At 48.4% G+C, this 22,092-nt stretch overlaps 1 protein-coding gene across 1 annotated transcript in view; it reads left to right on the forward strand.

Moving 5' to 3' along the window:
- Positions 1–282: 282 nt before the first annotated feature.
- LOC306815116 (olfactory receptor 14J1-like) overlaps positions 283–22,092 on the forward strand; it is a gene marked incomplete at both ends in the record, with an annotated part of 389,316 nt that continues 367,506 nt past the window's right edge. Inside the window, 2 exons of the mRNA XM_079331742.1 lie at positions 283–311; positions 19,211–20,063. Of these exons, the coding sequence (XP_079187868.1) occupies positions 283–311; positions 19,211–20,063 (882 nt within the window). The remainder of the gene's footprint in view (positions 312–19,210; positions 20,064–22,092) is intronic.

Here is a 22,092-nt window from a genome sequence, read left to right on the forward strand (position 1 = left end):
GAAAGACAGAAGCTCTATAGAAAGACACACAAATGGCTACCAACTCCTTGGCTTCCAGTGTGGGTAAGAGTCAGCCCCCAGCAGAAGGCAGGGTACAGACCATGGCCTCAGCTCCTGCTTCGTGTTTTGAGCCCTTGGGCCTTCGTGGGCCTCCCCCCATGTGGGACTTGTGATTGCTCTGGCAGTCAGAGTCTGGGTCAGCACCAGCCCACTGTGTGACTGACTGACAGCTCATCCCAAGGTGTCTGGGACATTGATCTCACCCAGCCTCTGACAGCGACCATGGTGACACTGCGGAACTTCATGGAACTGTAGGTCAATTGTGACAATGTGGGTCCAAGGACACCATGGAGACACTATGGAACCTCATGGAACCAAAGAGACCATTGTGACACTCTGGTGCCGCATGAAATCCGGGAGACTATTGTGAAACTCAGGACCCCTGTGGAACCCAGGGTCAGTGTTGAAGCTGTGGGGACAGTAGAACCAAGGAGCAGAGAACCATTGTCACAAGAACCATTGTGACACAGCAGGGCCACATGGAGCCCAGAGGCCATGGTGACACTGCCAGACCTTTTGGAAGCAAGGGCCCATTGTGACACTACAGAATAGAAGAGAATATTGTGACAAGGAGAACATTGTGAAAGTGTAGGGCTCCACGGAACCAAGGGGTCACTGAACAAATCTGGCTGGCTGGGCCTCTTGGGGGCCACCTGACAGGTCTGCTGACCTTGGCATCCTGAGGGTTGCTTCTCATCTACTACTGAAACACTGGGGCTCTGGGCTTTCCTTCCTGTGGAAAAGAACCATCCTTGTCCTCCAGGTGCCCATGGCCAAAATTGGGCCAGAATCCAGCTCCAGAATTCCCCAGATCCAAGGAATGCTCCCAGACAAAAGCTGCCATGACTGACAAGTCTGGCTTGCCTTGGCTTCCTGAGGCCTGGTTCTCATCAGTGTTTTGGAACACTGACACTCTGTGCTTTCCCAATGAGAAAAACTCTTCTTCCATTCCAGGCACCCACAACCAAAATTGAGATTCCACCTCTAAATATTCCTATGTCGAAGGATAGTCCCAGATGAAAGGTGCCAGGAATAACAGGTCTAGCTGGGTTGGCCCAAGGGTGGCCGCCTCTCATCTTCTTCCAAAACACTTGGACTTTGCACTTTTCTTTCCTATGGAACAAAACATCAATCTGACCAGGTGCCCATGGCCGAAATTGGGATTCCACCTCCAAAACTCCGTACATCCAAGGATTGCTCCCAAGTGAAATCTTTCCCTTGTTTGTCCCCTCCTGTCGTCACTGTGTTCTGCTCTAACTGGAACCTGGGGACACTTTCAAAGTCATGTCCCTCAGTGGAATCCATTAAACTTCAAGAAATTTTTGAGTTTGAATCTGACTTTGAGTTTTGAGAAGTTTTTTTGAAAACACTCTCTTGGAGACTGATGTCTAGGGACTTAGCACTGTTGGAAAATCCCAGCTCTCCAGAGACAGGGCAACTGAGAGGTGTTTTAAAAGATAGTATTCCATTATCAATCTTGATGAATGGCGAAACCTAAGAGATGGAAAACTCAATGCCATTTTATCAAAAGCCAAGTTTTTTTTCCTGATTACAATACCTTAGAAATGTTTTTCAGCCTATTAGCTATTTTCCACAAAATGGTGCTGATACCTCTAACACCAATCACCTATTATTTTACCCCACATGGTCTTGTCACAATGCATCTTTCACAGTTCTAATTCTCAAAAACATCTGATCTTTTTGCAAAGCCATCATCTGAAACTTGTTTCTAATTCAGTCTCTGTCTCAACAATGTCTTCTCTTTCCATTCTTTCTAAGGCAGCACACCTTATCTCAGAGTTTGCATACAGGTGTACAAGACTGTGTGAGCTTTCAGCCAGGCTTTGAGAATCCTTTACAAATCAATTTGTCATAACAATCAATCACAGAATGCTGCAATCGCCTCTGTTCTAAAGAGAATAGGAATAAAATGCACACTTTAAAATAGGAATGGAAATTTCTAAGAAACCTTTTGACATAATTCTCCATAACTGGAGTTGAAAACCTTCTGAATGAACTGCACCACACCAGAGGGAAATCAAGGCAGAGCAATGGTTTGTTAGGAAACTTCTCAAGAATTCATTCATAATTGAACTCCAAAGTTTCTGATGATGTTCATGAGTCCCACTAGGGACATGACTGAGAAAGTGTCCCCAGGTTCCAGTCAGAGTAGAAAATTGGAGGCAGAAATGACAGGTGGTGTGGGGGTTGCAGGCATGGAGAGCTTTCAGGACCTGGTGCATACAGGCTCAGAGATAGAGATGGATACAAGGTTTGACCTAAGACCTTTCAGAAAGCTTAGAGAATAACAGCATTAAAAGTAAAATAAACATAAAACAAGAATATAATTTTATAGTTTAAGTAGCAATATGTTTTAAGCAAACAGAAATATGTATTATATAAGCAAAGCAATATGTTAAGTAAGATAGCAAAAGATTTTAAAGTTTAGCAATAGAGCTTATTACAAAGCTAGTTAGAACCTTAAGATATATCAATGTAGGTTTGTGAAGTGTTATATGATTGGCTGAAAAACTACGTAATGCCAGAAAGCCAAGAAAAGCAAAGCAATTAATGACTGGTGTAAAAAGACAGTAGCAAACTTTGTAGAAGTATGTGATTGGCTAAAAAACTAGCATAAGTCATTGTAGTTGAGAATTAGACAGCTTCTGATGCTATGGTGTTGGATGTAACACCTTTAATGTCCCACCCTTCCATAAGACTGATGCCATGTGGTAGTAAACCATCTTTTGCAGCATCTCTTAGTTGCCCCATCTCTTGTAATATAAATCTCCTGATAGGGATTTTTCAGACATCAGATATTTCTAATGAAATCAATGGCAATGTAGGAATACCAGGTCTACCTCATTAGAAATCTGTGGGGATGGAGGGACACCAGGTCTGCCCTATTAAAGTCAATAGGGATTTAGGGAAACCAGGTTTACCCATTAAAATAAATCAGGATTTTGTGGAAATTTGGGGCTAAAATGGGGAAATTTGGTAAATTTGGGGGAAGTGTTAGGCTGAATTTTGGGAATTTCCACTCCATGATTGTGCTGCTGAGACTTTGGAAGTCCTGGATGAATTCCTGGAAGCCAATCCCAAATCCCTTATCCCATACTTGTGGTTCATGCTGGAGCTGTGCCTCCACATAAGGCAAAAACTCCCCATTTTCAGCCCAAAATCTGGAAATTCTCAGCCCAACATTGAGATTTTTAAAACCAAAAATGTTGGGACATCAAGTCTATCTATTGAGGTGAATGGAGATCTAGGGAAACCAGGTCTATCCCACTGAAGTAATTTGGGAATTTTGAGGCACCAGATCTATCCATTTTTTGGGCTTGAGTGGGAAGGGTTACCAGTTAAACTGGGAGCACTGGGGGAGGATAAGAGAGGGCACTGCAGTTACTGCGAACACTGGGGCAAAAGTGGGATTACTGGAAGGGATAAGTAGAGAAAAATGGAGACAATCAGGACCCCACTGAAGTCAAAGGGGATTTAGGCACCCTAGGTCTACCCTGCAAAAGCAATGAAGATTTTCGGACACCAGTGTTGGGGCGCCTCGGGGGTTTTGGGTGATCCAGATGTCCAGGGGGTACAGAGGTGTATCCAAGTGATTTTGGGTGTGATCAAGGATATTTTTGGGGGATCCAGATGTATCCAGGTCATTTTTGGGGATGTCCAAGTCATGCTTGGGGCACTCATGTGTCCTGACTCACCTTGACAGGATGGGAGAAGACTATGGCCACCATTGCATCCTGCTGGTCGACATGAACACAGATGAGCTGCAGTGGCGGGGGGCTGTCAAGATGCATCCCAACATTCAGGGGGTGCACCAAAACTCAAGGTTAGGTCCCCAGGGGTGGGAGGATGCAGCACAGATACACCCCAGCGTTTTGGTCTGTGGGGTCGGTGAAGACTGCACCAGCTCCAGCTCTGGGCAGGGCAAAGGGTGCACCCCAAAATCTCAGGGGGCAGTGGGGTCACCCAAACTGATGTGAGGAAAAACTTTGTAACCCACAAAGTAAGTTATGGTATGTATTTTATTCAGCACTGAGGTGCAGGGGGGATAGCTCCTCCAAAAACACTGACACCTTTGGCAACCTGGACCTCTCTTTTTATTATCTATAAACTAGAATTGCACAATGCACCTAATACATATTCATTTCCTAACCCTGCCTGTCCCTGCTTCATATTAAAATTAGCTCCAGGCCTCTTTGCTACTGCACACTGCTGCTTGTTGGTCACTCTGGTGGTCGTCTGGGGGTCCCTGGGATGAAGTAAACACTCTTCTTCTCTGTTGAACTTTTTACCTTGCCTTCTTTGTGCACACATATTAGTCTTTGGTCACTTTCCAGACCTTGATACAGATTTTCGCTGGCTCACAGGTCTAAAGAATCCCCCTTATCTGGAAGGGGCCTCGCTCTTCCATCCTGTTTGTGTATTCTTGGCTCTCTGTCTTCTTTTCCTGTTCTTGTAAAGACAGTGAATGTTAAGCACTCACAGAATCTTGTCAGCCCCCTTCCAGCTAAAGCATCTTCCTGTATTTTTAACCTTAAGTCTTTAATTTTAATTTTAATTCCTCCTCCTTCAGTGTCACAATGGCTCATTGGTTCTATGGGCCCCACAGCCTCATTCTTGACCCTTGGTTCCATAGGGGTCCTGAGTTTCATAATGATCCTCCTGTTTCCATGAGGCACCAGTGTCACAATGGTCTCTTTGGTACCATGAGGTTCCGTAGTGTCTCGATGGTGTCTTTGGGTCTGCTGCTGTCCTTGTCGCAACTGATCCATGGCTCCATGAGATTCCACAGTGTCACCATGGTCGCTGTGAGAGGCTGGATGAGATCAATGTCCCAGACACCTCAGGATGAGCTGTCAGTCAGTCACACAGTGGGCTGGTGCTGACCTAGACTCTGATTGCCCAAGCAATCACAAGTCCCACCTGAAGGAAGTCCCAAGGAATTAGACACAGAGCAGGAGCTCAGGCCATGGTCTGTACTCTGCCTTCTGCTGGAGTCTGTGTCTCACCCACCATGGTGCCCTAGGAGTTGGTAGCCATTTGTGTGTCTTTCTATAGAGCTTCTCTCTCTCTCTTTCCTCTCCTTCTAACACTCTTTATATCAGAGATTTTTGTGTACCTCAGCTATTTAAGTGTTTGAAGTTTTCTAAGGTTAAATGGGCTAAACTATTCCAGTTGCTATGACAAGTTTAATGTTAAATTGGATTCTGTATTCTCTATTGGATTCTGTATTAAATTGGTTTCCAGAGCTCCTTGATTTTTTTAATCTTTGTCAGTAAAATTTTTTGTCATTTTGACCTCTTGAGAATATCTGGCAGGGATTTCTCCTGTGTACCAAGCTCGAGTAAAGGAGCCTTTGTTCACCCCCAGCCTTTCAGTTTTCTGGGGTGTTACAGCTCTGCAGGCTCACAACGGCCTCTTGTTTCCATGAGGCCCCACAGTGTCACACTGGCCCTTGGTTCTATGAGCATCTGGTTGGTGACATTTGTCCTTACTGCCCCTCCCATCCCAGTGCCCCAGGAACAACCCCCAGCCACCTGTGAGGGCCAGGCCCTGCTGGGCCAGGCCTGGGCTCAGCCCTTGGCCTTTCTGCTGCCTCCAACCAGCCCAGGCCTTGCTCAGCATTGCAGTCCCTGCTCACAGCCTTTGGCTCCTGCAATCCTGTCCTTAAGGATCTGCTCTCACCAGTCCCTGGGGAGCCTTTGGCAGTCCCTAACCTCAGTGGGGCTAGTGATACTCTAAGGGACATGGAGTTTTGTTTTTGACTCCTTGAGCGGCTTTTTTAACCTTCTCTCAGTGCCTGAGGGTCCTGGACTCAGCCGCAAATCTCCACAAAGTCGAGCTCATTAAAATACAGAAAGCTGTCAGGAGCTCTTTGTCTTTCTTCAATTGTCATTGAGTTTCCAGGGCCTGAGCGGATCATTCAAGTCAGTTTAAATTTCTTTTAAGAAGGCAGATTTCAAAGTGTAACTCATTATTATTGGTTTTAGTCACGAGAATAAATTTTTTACATTTTAGCTTAGAGAAGCAGTGACTGAAGCATTCCCCAGATGATCTTAAAGCTGAATGACTCTCTAGGAGGTCTGGATACACAGAAGAATGAGCCCTTTGAGGGCTTTCCTGTTTGAACAAACTACTCCTCACCTCCAGCCTCACCATGTATGACATCGCCCACTTGGGACTGACATCCCTGTGCCCTGCATCAGAACCTTGCCCCCTGAAATCTGAAGTCTTTAGTAACCAGGAAGAAGGATATAAAAAAGGAATGAGGAAGTTCATAGCTGTCATAAGTGAGAGGTAGAGAGGAAGACGCAGACAGGAACCACCTAGACAGGGTCTCTCCTGGTTAGGCAGAGACCAGCGTGTGATCTGTAAGAAATACAGACACTGGAAAAATTAATGCCCAGAACCACTCTTTCTATTTTCCCGTGTGAAGCAGGGAATTGCACTGGGAATACTGGCCCAGGACCTGGGTCTGGACCAGGAGAGCAGCTGCTTACTTCTCTAAGAAACTGGACGCAACAAGCAAGGGATGGCCAGCATGACTCAGAGCCCTTGCAGCAATGGTGCTGAATATTCAAGATGCACACAAATTCACCTTGGGCCAGAAAATGACTGTAGTGGTGTCTCACACAGTGTCTGCTGTCCTGGAAGTAAAGGGCAGGCACTGGCTCTCCCCACAACGGTTCCTGAAATACCAAGTGCTCTAGGCTGGTGTTGTGACTAGCTCCTCTCCCTGCCCCGCCCTTCATGGAGCCGCCGGCGCCTCCCTTGGGCTGCTTCATCTAGGCTGTTGTTTCTGCTGGCCTGCTGCTGCCTGCCGCTGCTGCTGCTGCCCCCCGCTGCTTTTGCTGCTGCCCTCCGCTTCTTTTGCTGCCCCCCCCCCCCCCCACTGCTTTGCTGCCCCCCGCTGCTTTTGCTTGCCCTGGGCTTGCTTTTGCTTGCCCTCGGCTTGCTTCTGCTTGCTCCCGGCTGCCCCTCTCCCTCTCTTCCCTCTCTCCCTTCCCCTCATCCCCAAGATTTGCACCGGCTCCAGAGGAGACGGATCTGAACTTCAGAGACCACCTCTGGAAGTCTGCCCAAGAAGCTCTGCTGCCCTTCCCAGAGAAGATCAGCCAAGTTCGTCTCACTCTCTCAGTGAAATTTTTTGGTCATCTGGGTCTGTGCTGGGAAGTGTTTCTTTTGTATTTTTGTTAATAAATAAGTTTTTTCCACTTTCCTATGAAGAAAATTCTTTCCGAGCTTAGTGAAGGAAGGAATTGTAAGGGTGGGGGAGGGGGGAGGGTTGGGGCTCCTTTGGAGGTCTTTTCCCCAAATTTATCCTAAACTTGGACAAATTAATTTTGTTGGCCCATATGAGGAAACCAGAAAAATGTGGAAAAAACTTTATTCTAGTAATATTTTGTTTTCAACAGTTGGTATTGGTATGTCTATTGAATCCATAATGTCTTTTGTTGTGGGAGCCTGCTTGTATGTGTGGTCATTAGGTTTTTTTGAAGTGCTAATACCGTTGAGGTTCCTTGGGTTTGTTTACTTATCCAGAGATAGCTCCGGTGTTGTCTTTAATACCTAGTTTTTGTATTAAAGGGGTATTAACAAAAATACTCATTGGGCTAGGCTTGGTGGCAATGGCATACAGGAGATTTATAAGAATGTTGGAATCTGCTTCAGGAATGTATAAATCATGGTTTGTGTTATTTATTAGAGGAGAAGCAGGCAAAGAGGATTTCCTGCCTTTATTTCCTTTCCTCTCCTCTGAATCAGTTACATCTTTATTAGAAAACATTCAGATCTCCCTGAATATTAAGAAAACTATCTTTCTGGCAATTAATTTAGTAAGTCTGTTACACCATCTGCTGTTTATATAGAATAAAGACCGAGATTTCTAAAGAGTCTGGGAAGACTCCTGATTTAGGAGTCAAGCTAAGCAGGAGGAATCTTGAGTGGGATGGCAAATGGGAAAAAATGGGCCAGATTTTAAAGGAATTTTCTGACCCCTTAATCTGGGAATTCCCACCTGAACAGATTCAGGATCCAATTGAGGTTGCAAGATACTTAAAAGGGAAGTACCAGGATGGTTCTAAAGAGAAAAGGATTATTACAGTGAGCTGGGCCCTGGCACATGCATATCGCACCCTGCTAGGCACTATAGAGCAGAAGACAGAGGAAAGGGAACAGGGAGATAAATTATCTTCTATCCCAGTTACTCAGATTGCTGCCAACCCCCTAGGCCAAAACCCAGCAGCTAAACTGGAGAATAAGCCCCAACCAATGGCTGTGGCTACCCGTAAGAGAAGTGGGAAGTGCACTAAGAAGACTGATTGGCCGGTGGATGCTGCTGCTGATGATGATGATGGAGAGGGACCCTCAACACCTCCTGATGTAAAATCAGGAGTCAAAACAACTAGTGGGAGAGCAGAGACCAATAATGAGTCCCTTTCCCTAAAGGATCTTCGTGGTTTAAGAAAAGATTACACCTGGCGACCTGATGAATCTATAATCAGCTGGCTAGTTCGTCTCTGGGATGTGGCAGGTGAGGTTTTGGATGGCACTGAAGCAAGGCATTTGGGGTCTCTGTTCCACGATCCTGTTATCGTCCAAGGCGTGATGAGTGGGGCTAACCCTCAAAGCCTCTGGGCAGAGGTCCTGGATAGCATGGCACAAAGATATCTGTGTGTGGATGACCTGTATATGCAGCAGACCCGATGGAAAACCATAGAGCAGGGGGTCCAATGCCTCAGGGAAATGGCAGTAGCAGAAATTATTTTTTCGGATGACATAACAACTAGAAATCCAGACCTGGTACCATGCACACCGGTGATGTGGAGAAAACTCGTGCAGCTTGGGCCATCTGAATATGCATCTGCCCTAGCGATAATGAAGAGAGATGAGGTGTATGAGACAGTACTCGATATGGGAAAGAAGCTTCGTGCATATGCGGATGCAGTACATGGCCCGACTCATGCTAGAATTGCAGCTGTGGAAACACGCTTGTGAGACTTAGAAGATAAAATAGAGAAAAATCATCAGAGACTCAGAGAGGAGATTAAGGAGGACCTCCTCCAAATTTCAGCTGTACAGATTAGAAACCCTGGTACCCAAAACAGATGTTTCCCCAGCTGGGAGAGGAAGTACACTCCCTGAGCTGAGTTGTGGTTTTTCTTGCGAGATTCTGGAGAGAACATGAGAAGATGGGATGGGTAGCCTACGGCTGCTCTGGCACAACAAGTGCGGGATTTGAAGGAAGGAAAGATTGAAAGAGGAAGTTCCACCAACAGGATAGCTGCTCCTGTTTCTTGCAGCCAAAGTGCTGAACATGATACTGATAATGACATGTCTGACCCTCTTGAGGGAACCTCCAAGATGTATGCCCCAGAGAAGAAGGAAAAACAGGCTTAGAGTGGCCCTGCTTCTAGCCATGGTGAATCACGTTTTTTGGACTGTGTGGATTCAATGGCCTAGCACTTCGAAACCACGGAAATATAAAGCTTTAGTAGACACAGGTGCACAGTGTACGATACTTCCATCAAGAGACGTAGGAGCAGAATCTGTTTCAATTGCTGGTGTGACAGGTGGATCGCAGGACTTCACCCTGGTGGAAGCGGAAGTAAGTTTAACTGGAAAGGATTGGAAGAAACATCTTATTGTGACTGGTCCAGAGGCCCCATGCATTTTGGGCATAGGTTATGTTTGGAGCGGATATTTTAAGGACCCAAAAGGACTATGATGGGCATTTGGAATTGCAACTGTGATGGCAGAGCGCATCCGGCAATTGAACACCTTGCCTGGACTATCTGAGAATCCAATTAGAGTAGGAATTCTGCAGGGAGAAGAACAACGAGTACCAATTGCCACTTCAATAGTACACCGTCGGCAGTACAGAACAACACGAGATGCTGTGATTCCTATTCATAAGATGATCCGAGAGCTGGAGAGCCAAGGGGTGGTCAGCAAAACCCACTTACCCTTTAACAGCCCCATTTGGCCTGTGCGTAAATCTGATGGAGAATGGAGACTGACTGTGGAGTATCAGGCATTGAATGAAGTGACTCCACCACTGAACGCTGCCATACTGGACATGCTGGAACTCCAGTATGAGTTGGAGTCCAAGGCAGCAAGGTGGTATGCCACCACTGACATCGCAAATGCATTCTTCTCCATTCCTTTGGCACCAGAGTGCAGGCCTCAGTTTGCTTTCACCTGGAAGGACGTGCAGTACACCTGGAACCGACTACCCCAGGGCTGGAAGCACAGTCCTACCATGTGTCACGGACTGATCCAGGCCGCACTGGAAAAGGGTGAGGCTCCAGAACATCTACAATATATTGATGATATCATTGTATGGGGAAACACAGCAGTGGAAGTGTTTGAGAAAGGAGAAAAAATTATCCAAATTCTCCTGGAAGCCGGCTTCGCCATCAAGAAGAGTAAAGTTAAGCGACCTGCTTGGGAGATTCAGTTCCTGGAAATGAAATGGCAAGATGGACGGCGCCAGATTTCTACTGATGTTATTAACAAGATTACACCTATGTCCCCACCTACTAACAAGAAGGAGACACAAGCTTTTCTAGGTGCTATCGGCTTTTGGAGAATGCACATCCCTGAGTACAGCCAGATTGTGAGCCCTCTCTACCAGGTCACTCGCAAGAAGAACCATTTCCACTGGGGCCCTGAAGAGCAGCAAGCCTTTGCCCAGATCAAACAGGAGATTGCCCATGCAGTAGCCCTTGGCCCAGTCAGGACAAGACCAGATGTGAAGAACGTACTTTACTCAGCAGCTGGGAGCCATGGTTTGTCTTGGAGCCTGTGGCAGAAGGTGCCTGGTGAGACCCAAGGCCGACCCCTGGGATTCTGGAGCAGAAGTTACAGAGGGTCCGAAGGTAATTACATTCCCACAGAGAAGGAAATCCTGACTGCCTATGAAGGAGTCCAAGCTGCTTCAGAAGTCATTGGTAGGGAAGCACAGCTTCTCCTGGCACCCCGACTGCCAGTGCTGGGGTGGATGTTCAGCGGAAAGGTTCCCTCCACCCACCATGCCACCAGTGCCACGTGGAGCAAGTGGATTGCCCTTATCACTCAGCGCACGCACACTGGAAAACTAAATCGCCCTGGGATTTTGGAAATAATTACAAACTGGCCAGAAGGTGAAAGTTTTGGTGTCATAGATGAGGAACAAGAACCAGTGATACAGGCTGAAGAAGCTCCACCCTACAACCAGTTGCCAGCAGAGGAAACATGCAATGCTTTATTCACTAATGGCTCCTGTAACGTCGTAGGGACAAATTGGAGATGGAAAGCAGCTGTATGGAGCCCTACATGATGGGTTGCAGAGGCTACTGAAGGAGAAGGAGGATCTAGTCAATTTGCTGAACTTAAAGCTGTCCAACTGGCCTTAAATATCACTGAAAGAGAAAGGTGGCCAAAGCTCTATTTGTACACTGATTCCTGGATGGTAGCCAACGCTCTGTGGAGGTGGCTGAAGAGATGGAAAGAGGCAAACTGGCAGTGTAGAGGAAGACCAATTTGGGCTGCTGACGAATGGAAAGACATTGACACTTGGGTAGAAAAACTATTTGTCAAGGTTCGCCATGTAGATGCCCATGTCCCCAGAAGTAGAGCTAATGAAGAGCAGCGAAACAACCAGCATGTAGATCAGGCTGCAAAGATAGGGGGGTTGGGAATAGATTTGGATTGGGAACATAAGGGAGAGTTGTTCCTGGCTCGATGGGCCCATGATGCCTCAGGCCATCAGGGTAGGGATGCCACCTATAAGTGGGCATGAGACTGAGGGGTGGATCTTACCATGGACAGCATTACTCAAGTTATCCATGACTGTGACACTTGCACTGCCATTAAGCAGGCCAAGCGGGTGAAGCCCCTCTGGTATGGTGGACGGTGGTCCAAGTACAAGTATGGGGAGGCCTGGCAGATTGACTATATCACACTGCCTCAGACACGCCAGGGAAAACGTTATGTGCTGACCATGGTGGAAGCCACCACTGGCTGGTTGGAGACCTACCCTGTGTCCCATGCTGCTGCCTGCAACACCATCCTGGGCCTGGAAAAGCAGGTCCTTTGGAGGCATGGTACCCCTGAGAGGATCGAGTCAGACAATGGGACTCATTTTAAGAATAACCTTGTCACACCTGGGCTAGGGTACATGGTATTTAGTGGGTGTACCATATCCCTTACCATGCACCAGCTGCAGGTAAAGTGGAGAGGTACAATGGATTGTTGAAGACCACCTTAAAGGCATTAGGTGGGGGATCTCTCAAGAACTGGGAGCAGCACCTGGCAAAAGCCACTTGGTTAGTTAACACTTGAGGTTCCACCAACCGAGCAGGTCCCGCCCAGTCTGAAGGCCTTAATGTAATAGATGGAGACAAAGTCCCAGTGGCCCATGTCAGAGGGTTGCTAGGGAAAACAGTATGGATTCATCCTGCCTCGAGTACAGGCAAACCCATTCATGGGATTGCCTTTGCTCAAGGACCAGGATGTACTTGGTGGATAATGCAGAAGGATGGAACAACCTGCTGTGTACCTCAGGGAGATCTGATTATAGGATGAATTATACACAAATATTATTGTTGAGTATGTATGCTAGATTTTATGAATAGAAGGAAATGTGTAAGTGACAAAGGCCTGAGCAAGTGAGAAGGAGGAGATGTGTAAGTGTTGAAGGTTTGAGCAAGTCAGAGGAAGTTTTCATATTGTATTTAGTGAGTGTGTATCCCAATCGTGTGTCAATGATCATGATATGGGATAAGGGGTGGAATGCTCTGGGCTGGTGTAGTGACTAGCTCCTCTCCCTGCCCCCCCCTTCATGGAGCTGCCGGCACCTCCCTCAGGCTGCTTTATCTAGGCTGTTGTTTCTGCTGGCCTGCTGCTGCCTGCCGCTGCTGCTGCTGCCCCCTGCTGCTTTTGCTGCTGCCCCCCGCTGCTTTTGCTGCCCCCCCCGCCCCCCGCACCCCCCCCCCCCCCCCCCCCCCCCCCCACTGCTGCTGCTGTCCCCTGCTGCTTTTGCTTGCACTGGGCTTGCTTTTGCTTGCCCTCGGCTTGCTTCTGCTTGCTCCCGGCTGCCCCTCTCCCTCTCTTTCCTCTCTCCCTTCCCCTCATCCCCAAGATTTGCACCGGCTCCAGAGGAGACGGATCTGAACTTCAGAGACCACCTCTGGAAGTCTGCCCAAGAAGCTCTGCTGCCCTTCCCAGAGAAGATCAGCCAAGTTTGTCTCACTCTCTCAGTGAAATTTTTTGGTCATCTGGGTCTGTGCTGAGAAGTGTTTCTTTCGTATTTTTGTTAATAAATAAGTTTTTTCCACTTTCCCATGAAGAAAATTCTTTCCGAGCTTGGTGAAGGAAGGAATTGTAAGGGGGGGGGGGGGCTCCTTTGGAGGTCTTTTTCCCAAATTTATCCTAAACTTGGACACCAAGCCATCATGGTGGAACAAGCCAATATAGAGGTAGTTGTAACTAACACTATCAACCCAGCTTCTTTCCTTAGTGAAAATCTAGAGGAGCCAGTACCCCACGCCTGTCTGGAGACTATCGAAGCCTCCTACTCCAGATGCCCAGATCTGAAGGGCACCCCTTTGGATGACACAGAATCCGGGTCACTGATGGAAGCAGCGATGTCATCAGTGGAAAGTGACATGCTGGGTATGCAGTTAGCACCTGCAAAGAGGTAATGGAGTCTGGACCCTTGTCAATAGATACCTCTGAACAAAAAGCTGAGATAATCACTCTAACCCACATCTAAGAAATCACAAAGGAAAGAAAATAAATATTTATACAGACTCAAGGTATGCATTTGAGTTGTACATGTGGATGGAGCCATCTGGATAGAAAGCAGACTGTTAAACTCACAAGGGAAAAAACCAAATGTGCAGGAATTTTGCATCTACTGGAAGCAGTTCAGCTACCTGAGCAGGTACCAATTATGCACATTAAGGCACATCAGAAGGTGAGCTTGGAATTGCAGGAAGGAAATGAGTGGGCAGGCAGAGAGGCAAAAGAAGCAGCAAAAGGTGAGATGACAATCGAGGGAGCTTTATTTCCAGATGGACAGAAGGTAAGTCAGTATGTTTGTTAAGCTTTAAAACAGTGCAACTGATAATGGTCTCATTGCTTTAAAAGGCCTGGTTTTGCCATAAAGTATTCACCTTTGCACCTGCCTGAGGACTTTGCATCACTATGGACCATCATCCACATCAGCCCAAGGATCCACTTTGACCAAATGGGGCCTCATGGCACACAGGTGTCACTGGGACATTGCCAGGCCCAGTGGAAACAAGGCTGCATTATTGCACAGCAGGGCCTCATGGCACCCAGGAGAGCACTGTGACACAAGGCAGTCTTGGGAAACCAAGTGTCAGCTGCAAACACAGTGGGGCCTCATGGAAGCGAGGTGCCACTTGGACATTGCATGTGGAACTCAGTGTCCATTGTGACACAGCACAGCCACATGGAACTCAGCAGACCATTGGTACAACCTAGAATCTCTCAGATCCAAGGCTCTGCTTTGACCAAGTGGGGCCTCATGGGACACAGGTGTCACTGGGACATTGCCAGGTTTTGTGAAATCCATTGTGACACAGCACAGCCTCATGGAAACACAGGGACCATTGTGACACAATGGAATCTCATGGAAGCAAGTGTCAATTGTGAACATGGCACAGCCTCATGTAGCCCAGGGACAAGTGGGACTGTGCCATGGCTTGTGGAAGCAAGGGGCCATTGAGGCACAGCTTGGAACCCAGGAGAACATTGTGGGGAAATGGATTCTCACAGAAGGAAGGCTCCATTGTGACAGTGTGGAATCACCATGACCTCCTGGGCTCCATGAGTCTCCTCTGTGTTTACAGCTGACTCTTGGTTCCCCAAGATTCCATGGCGTCACTGTGCTCTGCTGTGATTCACAAGGCTGTGCTGTGTCACACTGGACACTCGCTTCCTCCAAGGCTGGAGATGTCCCAGTGGCACCAGGTTTCCATCAGGCCACGTTTTCTCACAATGGGGCAACAGTTCCATGAGAATCCATTGTGTCACAATGTTCTCTTCAGTTTTATGAGAGCCTGATGTGTTGACAATTGACTCATGATTCCTTGAGGATTCATTGCATCACAATGGTCTCCTTGGTTGCATCAGACCCAGCTTTGTCACAATGCATTCCATGCATTTCTAGTGCATCACAATGGTCTCTTGGATTCCATGAGGACCTGCTGTAAAACAGTAGATACTTGGTTCCATGAGTTTCCATTCCATCAGATGACCTCTTGCATTCCATGAGGCCCTGCATTGTCACTATGAAGCCTTTGTTCCATGTGTTCCCATTGTGACACAATGGTCTCCAGTGCTCTATGAGGTTGCACCATGGAACTGTGGACACTTGGTTCCATGAGATTCCATGTTGCCACTGTCAAGAAAATCCAGAAATGCCAGAAGTTTATGTCCAAAAATGAGACAGAGGAGTCCTTCAACTTCTTTTGAATAAACAGAGAGAGCTCATTGGGGCACATGCCCACGGGTTTTTTCTCTCTTGAGGTTTCCTTTTATCCTAAACTCCCGGCTGCATGTTGCCCTCCTCCTTTCCCCATTGGCTGTGGTAATAGGAAGGTACAGCCTCCCCAAACCTGCTGTTCCATATTCCCCCTTGAACCTGGCATTTCCCCCCAAAATTCAGAAGTTCAGCCTTGTGCAGACCCTTGTCTGTTTCAGGAGCCAAGCTGTCTGGGCCCAGTAACAAACCTGCTGCCCAAAGTCAATAGAAACCTTATGATCTATTTCAAAGATCTTAACACCCATCCCTTCACCCATCAAATGATTTGTAAAGACATTAACACACATCTTTCCTCTCAGACTGAGGTTTCCTGTGCTGCTGACAGTCTTTTAAACCCAGCCCTTAGCCTGATCTCTCTGCTGTTGTAGTTCCATGGACAGAGGTTGTTGTCTCTTCCCCCTTCCATGGGCAGGCTGGTGTTCAGCCATCTCCAGGACAGCAGAGCCCCACCCCACTGCACTGCGCCTTGGGAAGACAAATACCGTCACTCCAAACCTCCCACCCCTCTTCCTCCTTCTTCCCAGGCACTTGGCCCTGGCAGTGGGATTTGTTGCTGGTTGTCACAGGAAAAAGGTGACACTGTGGGGTCACATGGAACCAAGGGTTCATTGTGACACAGCAGGGCCATGTGAAGCCAAGGAACCATTGAGACACTGCAGATACAAGGAGAATATTGTGACACTAAAGAAACTCATGGAACCAAGGATGCACTGTGACATTGTGGGGCCTCATGAAACCTACAGGGCATTGTGACACTGCACAGCTTTGTGGAACCAAGGAGACACTGTGGTGACACTGTGGGACCATATGGAACCAAGGATTCCTTTTTGATACTGAGGAACTTCATGGAACCAAGGGTCCATTGTGAGACTTTGAAACTACAGAGATTATTTTTAGAGTACTGAATGTCAAGGAAGCAAAAGTCCACCTGACAGATTAAAGTTTCATGGAACCAAAAGAGCATTGTGACACTGTAAGGCCCCATGGAACCAAATATCCATTGCAAATGTATGGAACCTCATGGAACCAAGAGTCCGTGGTGACACAGCAATGCCTTGTGGAACCAAGGAGTGCAAAGGTCTCAAACATTCCTTGCAGGGTTCTGCCTTGGAGAAGGGGAACCTCCTTGGTGGCACCTTGGGCTTTGCACACACCTGAGGAGTGTGTCTCTTTTCGATGGGGAAACTTAAAAGTTTTGGATTACTTAAAAAACCCAAGAAAACATCTTCTGGCCTGACTGCACTTAGTTATCCAGCAAAGCAGGTCCCAGGGGAATGAGGACAGACAACATGGGGTTGGGGAATGTGAAGCAAGACTGTCCCCAGTGGGTCAGACCTCAAGACACAGCTTCTCTGAGCAGGACAGACCTCCTGAGGAGAGAATATGGACTCAATACCAATCACAGAATGCTGCATCACCTCTGCTCTAAAGAGAACAGTAATAAAATATACTCCTTAAAACAGGAATGTGAATTTCTTAGAAGCTCATTGAAATATTTCTTCATAACAGTATCAGGAAATCTCCCTAATGAAATGCACCAGATCAGAGGGAAATCAAGGCAGGATTTGCTTTGTCAGGACTTGATGGATCCCAGTGAGCCTCGTGGTGCCTTTGGTACTGAGACATTGAACTTCACACCTAAGAGGAGATTGCACAAACGTTTCCAGGAATCAAAGTCAGAAGAAAAACCCAAAGCATCTCAGAGCATTAATGGGTCCCTCTGAGGTCCGTTCCTAACACAGGCTCCTCATGAAATCCTTGAAGAAGAGATTTAAAGGCCATGATTGCACACAATTTTTTCAGAGACTCAAAGAAAGGAAAAAGTGAAGTACCTTAAAAAGCTGAAGTACCTTAAAGCATTAATGAGCCCCACTGAGTGTCGTGACTGACAAAGGCTCTCAAGAGACTAATTAAAGCAGATAATTGGAGGCCATGATTGCACAAAGCTCTCAGAGACTCCAAGGCAAAAGCAAAACCCAAAGTCCTTGGAAAAACCTGCAATTCCTGGGAGCATGAAGGAGCCCCCCATGGCCATTCTTGGCCAAGGCTCCCCAGGGACTGGTCCCAACAGATCCCTGAGGCCACTGGGGTGTGGAGGGGATGCTGAGGGAAGGACAAGGGGTCACAGTGGCCAGCCTTGCTGGGGCTGTGCCAGGAGGCCCCAGTGGCTCAGGACAAGGTGTGTTCTCCCAGCCCTTGGTGGCACAGACCCTGCTGTGCCCCAGGGCACCAAGACTTGGCTTCTCTTTTTCCCCACCCGTCATCTCTGCCTCCAGTTCTCTGCTCTGATTGAGGCTTGGGGACACTTTCTCAGTTGTGTCCCTCTGTGGGACCCATTAAACTTGAAGAAACTTTGGAGTTTGATTCTGACTTGGAGTTCTTGAGAGGTTTATCCAGCTCCCTCTCAGGGACTGATGTTTAGGGCTTCAGCACAAACCCCAAGAGGGTCATTAAAAGTCCTCGTGCTGTGTCTATGCTGCTCAGCTTGGCTGGGCTCCTGGCACAGAGGGCCATCCTAGCTATTAAGAAAAGCTTCAAAAGCACATTTCTCTAGATGAGCAGCTCTTCTCCCAGCCCAGCAGGGCTGGGGCACTGCCTGCAGCCACCCCAGGCACAGCAGAGGCACTGAGAGTTTCAATCAGTCAGGGCTGGGAAGATGCTCAGAAGTGATTGGAGCAGAATCACTCCCAGCCCTTGACACAGGAAGCCTCTTGCTGCAGGACAAGGCAGCTGCAGCTCCTGGAGTAATCTCCTAAAGCTGGAACATCCCAATGCCTACAGACTCTGTGAGTAAATTCCCTGATTCTCTCTTGTCTAGAGCAGCCAAGGGTGACCAGGGCTGTCCTGCAGAGCAGGATTCTGCAGCCCAGGGCACTGTGCTGGGGCAGAGACTCTGCTGTCAGCCAGGAACAGCTCTCAGCCAGCCCTGGGAGCTGCCCACAGCACTGGGGGACAGGGTCTGGGTGGAAGGAGATAGCTGGTAAGGCTTGGAAGTGTTCTCCTTGTGTGGTGAGGATGCTGCATTGTTCAGGACTCATGTGTCATGACTCTAGCATGACATTTCACTCCAGAATATTTTGAATTAGAATATACAGGGAGCATAGCAAGGCAGGAGCTCTTATTAAATCTACTGCTCTGGGTTGCCTGGATGGGAAATAGCAGACTGATATTCATCTCTCAGTTCAGGTTGAGAAAAATTTAAAAAAAAAATCTCTACATGGTAATAAACAAAGTGAAGGGAGAAATCAGCACAAGGTCCCTTGCAGGCAGCATCACTGTTGCTTTTCCAGCCTCCTCAGGGTTGCTCTGATGCTGCCATGAGAGGCTGCAGAGGCAGAGATGACCCTGGGCTGTGCCCTTTGGTGGGAGGGGTCTGCAGAGCTGAGCCCTCAGGGCTGGACTGGGCTCCGGCACCACTGGCAGGGCCCAGCACTGGACACAGGGTAGCAGCTGCTGGCAGGGACAGCTCCAGGCAGCAGAGCCCTGGGCAGGCAGTGGGGGAAAGTGCCACCAAGCTGGGCTGGGATATTCAAATTCTCTCCAAACCAAACTATTCCATGATTAACTTTTTTACAGATCCCGTGCCAAGACACAGCAAGTGTCCAACAGCAGCTCCATCAGCCACTTCCTCCTGCTGCCATTGGCAGACACACGGCTGCTTCAGCTCCTGCACTTCTGCCTCTTCCTGGGCATTTCCCTGGCTGCCCTCCTGGGCAACGGCCTCATCATCAGTGCCGTAGCCTGCAGCCACCACCTGCACACCCCCATGTTCTTCTTCATGCTCAACCTGGCCCTCAGCGACCTGGACTCCATCTGCACCACTGTGCCCAAAGCCATGCACAATTCCCTCTGGGACACCAGGAACATCTCCTATGCAGGATGTGCTGCACAGATCTTTTTCTTTCTATTTTTCATTGGAGCAGAGTTTTCCCTCCTGACCATCATGTGCTACGACTGCTACATGTCCATCTGCAAACCCCTGCACTACGGGACCCTCCTGGGCAGCAGAGCTTGTGCCCACATGGCAGCAGCTGCCTGGGCCAGTGGCTTTGTTAATGCTCTGCTGCACACGGCCAATACATTTTCCCTGCCCCTGTGCCATGGCAATGCTCTGGGCCAGTTCTTCTGTGAAATCCCACAGATTCTCAAACTCTCCTGCTCTAAATCCTATCTCAGAGAACTTGGGCTTCTTGCTTTTAGTGTCTGTTTAGCACTCGGATGTTTTGTGTTTATTTTTTTCTCCTATGTTCAGATCTTCAGGGCGGTGCTGAGGATCCCTTCTGAGCAGGGACGGCACAAAGCCTTTTCCACCTGCCTCCCTCACCTGATTGTGGTATCCATGTTTCTCAGCACTGCCACATTTGCCTACCTGAAGCCTCCCTCCATCTCCCCCCCATCCCTGGATCTGGCAGTGTCAGTTCTGTACTCAGTGTTGCCTCCAGCCCTGAACCCCCTCATCTACAGCCTAAGGAACCAGGAGCTCAAGGCTGCAGTGTGGACACTGATGACTGGCTGCTTTCAAATTGCAGATTTCTGAATATCACTTGTAATAAAAGTAATCTTTGATACTTCTTGTTGGTTTCAATTTGAAGCTTTTTTTCCTTTGATCTACTTTTTTAAATATTGTCCACAAAAATGTCATTCTTTGTGCCATTTCCTGCTTTTTCTCAACCTTCCCTATGACCACAAACTCTGTCAATGAGGAGCTGCCTCAGTGGGTTTAAATTAACTAAAAGATCTCTCAGCAAAATTTTCTCCAGAGATGCCCCCTTTGTTTCCTTCTCTGAAGCAGCAGCAGCAATGTCTGTGTGCAGAGCCTGGGGCAAATGAGTGCTGACACAGCATGGTGCTGCTGTGAGGAGATGGAGCTGAGTGAGCACAAATGCCATCAGCCCCTGGGGCCAGCAAGGGCTGGGGGACAGGTGGGGAAACAACACAGGTTTTTTGTGGAGGCCTCTGAAAGTCTGTTCCCATGAGTTGTGAGTTTCCTGTCCCACTGCAGATATTGTTGCTCAGAGTCAGGGATGCGTGGAAGTCACCACCAAACTGCCCTGAGCATTTCCTTAGATTCACCTTTGATTTCTTTACTCTTCCTTGTAAAAATTTCTTCCTCTTGCCCAGCCCTGTTCCCTCCCCTGAAAACAGCCCATCCCACCTTGCCCTTTTATCTCTTGCCCCCCTGCCCACTTCACTTCTTGAGTTGGCACCATGGAACATCCCTTGGGGAGCAGAATCATCCTACAAATGCTTCAGGAATTGTCTGCAGGCTCCTGCAGTGCCTCGCTCTGCTCTCTTGGCAGAGGCACCACAGGCCAGGGGGGCACATCTGGGCTGCTGTATCTGGGTGTGGGGCTCCCTTTTCTGGACAGTGTGGAGGGGCTGGAGAGCCTCTGCAGAACTGACAGGATGGGCTTTGGGGCTGTGAGGAGAAGCTGAGGGACCTGGGTTGCTGGACCTTCTGAAGAGGAGGCCCAAGGCTCATCCTGCAATTACTCCAGGGGTGGTTTCAGAGAATCACAGAATCAGCCAGGCTGGAAAAGACCTGGGAGAGCATCAAGTCCAACCTGTGTTCTGACACCACCTTGTGCCCTGTGAACCTCCTTTTCTCCAGGATAAACAACCCCAGCTCCCTCAGCCACTCCTCACAGGACCTGTGTTCCAGACCCCTCACCAGTCTTGTTGCCCTTCTCTGGGCACACTCCAGCCCCTCCATGTCCTTCTGAAATTGGGGGTCCCAGAACTGGACACAGCACTCAAGGTGCTGCCTAACCAGTGCTGAGCACAGGGGAAGAATCACTGTCCTGGTCCTGCTAGCCACACCATTCCTGACCCAGGCCAGGAGCCATTGGCTTTCTTGGCACCTTGGGCACATTGCTGGCTCATGTCCAGCCTGCTATCCATCAGTGCCCCCAGGTCCCTTTCTTCCTGGCCACTCTCCAGCCACTCTGCCCCCAGCCTGTGTCGCTACAAGTGTTGTTGTGGCCCAAGTTCAGCACCCAGTATTTGGTCTTGTTAAACCTCACCTTGTTGGGTTTGGGCCCTGGATACAGCTTGTTCAGATCCCTCTGCAGAGCCCTCCTACCCTCCAGCAGATCCACACTCACACCCAGCTTGGTGTCATCTGTACGTTTGCTGATGATGCACTCAGTGCCCTCATCCAGATCATCTATGCAGATATTGAAATCCACACTGGCTGGCTCTGATCCCTCAGCCATCCTGTAGGTGCCCTGTGATGGCTCTCAAGGTGATCTGTTCCATCACCTTGCTGGGCACTGAGGTCAGGCTGACAGGCCTGGAGTTCCCCCGATCCTCCTTCAGCCCTTCTTGGGGATGGGCTCACATTGGCACCTCCAGTCCTCTGGGACCTCCCTGGTGAGCCAGGACTAATGGTAGATGATGGAGAGCAGCTTGGGGAGCTCACCCAGCATCTCCCTCATCCCCCTGTGACGGATCCCATC

This window comes from Erithacus rubecula (assembly GCF_903797595.1).
Source record: "Erithacus rubecula genome assembly, contig: scaffold_100_arrow_ctg1, whole genome shotgun sequence".
NCBI lineage: Eukaryota > Metazoa > Chordata > Aves > Passeriformes > Muscicapidae > Erithacus > Erithacus rubecula.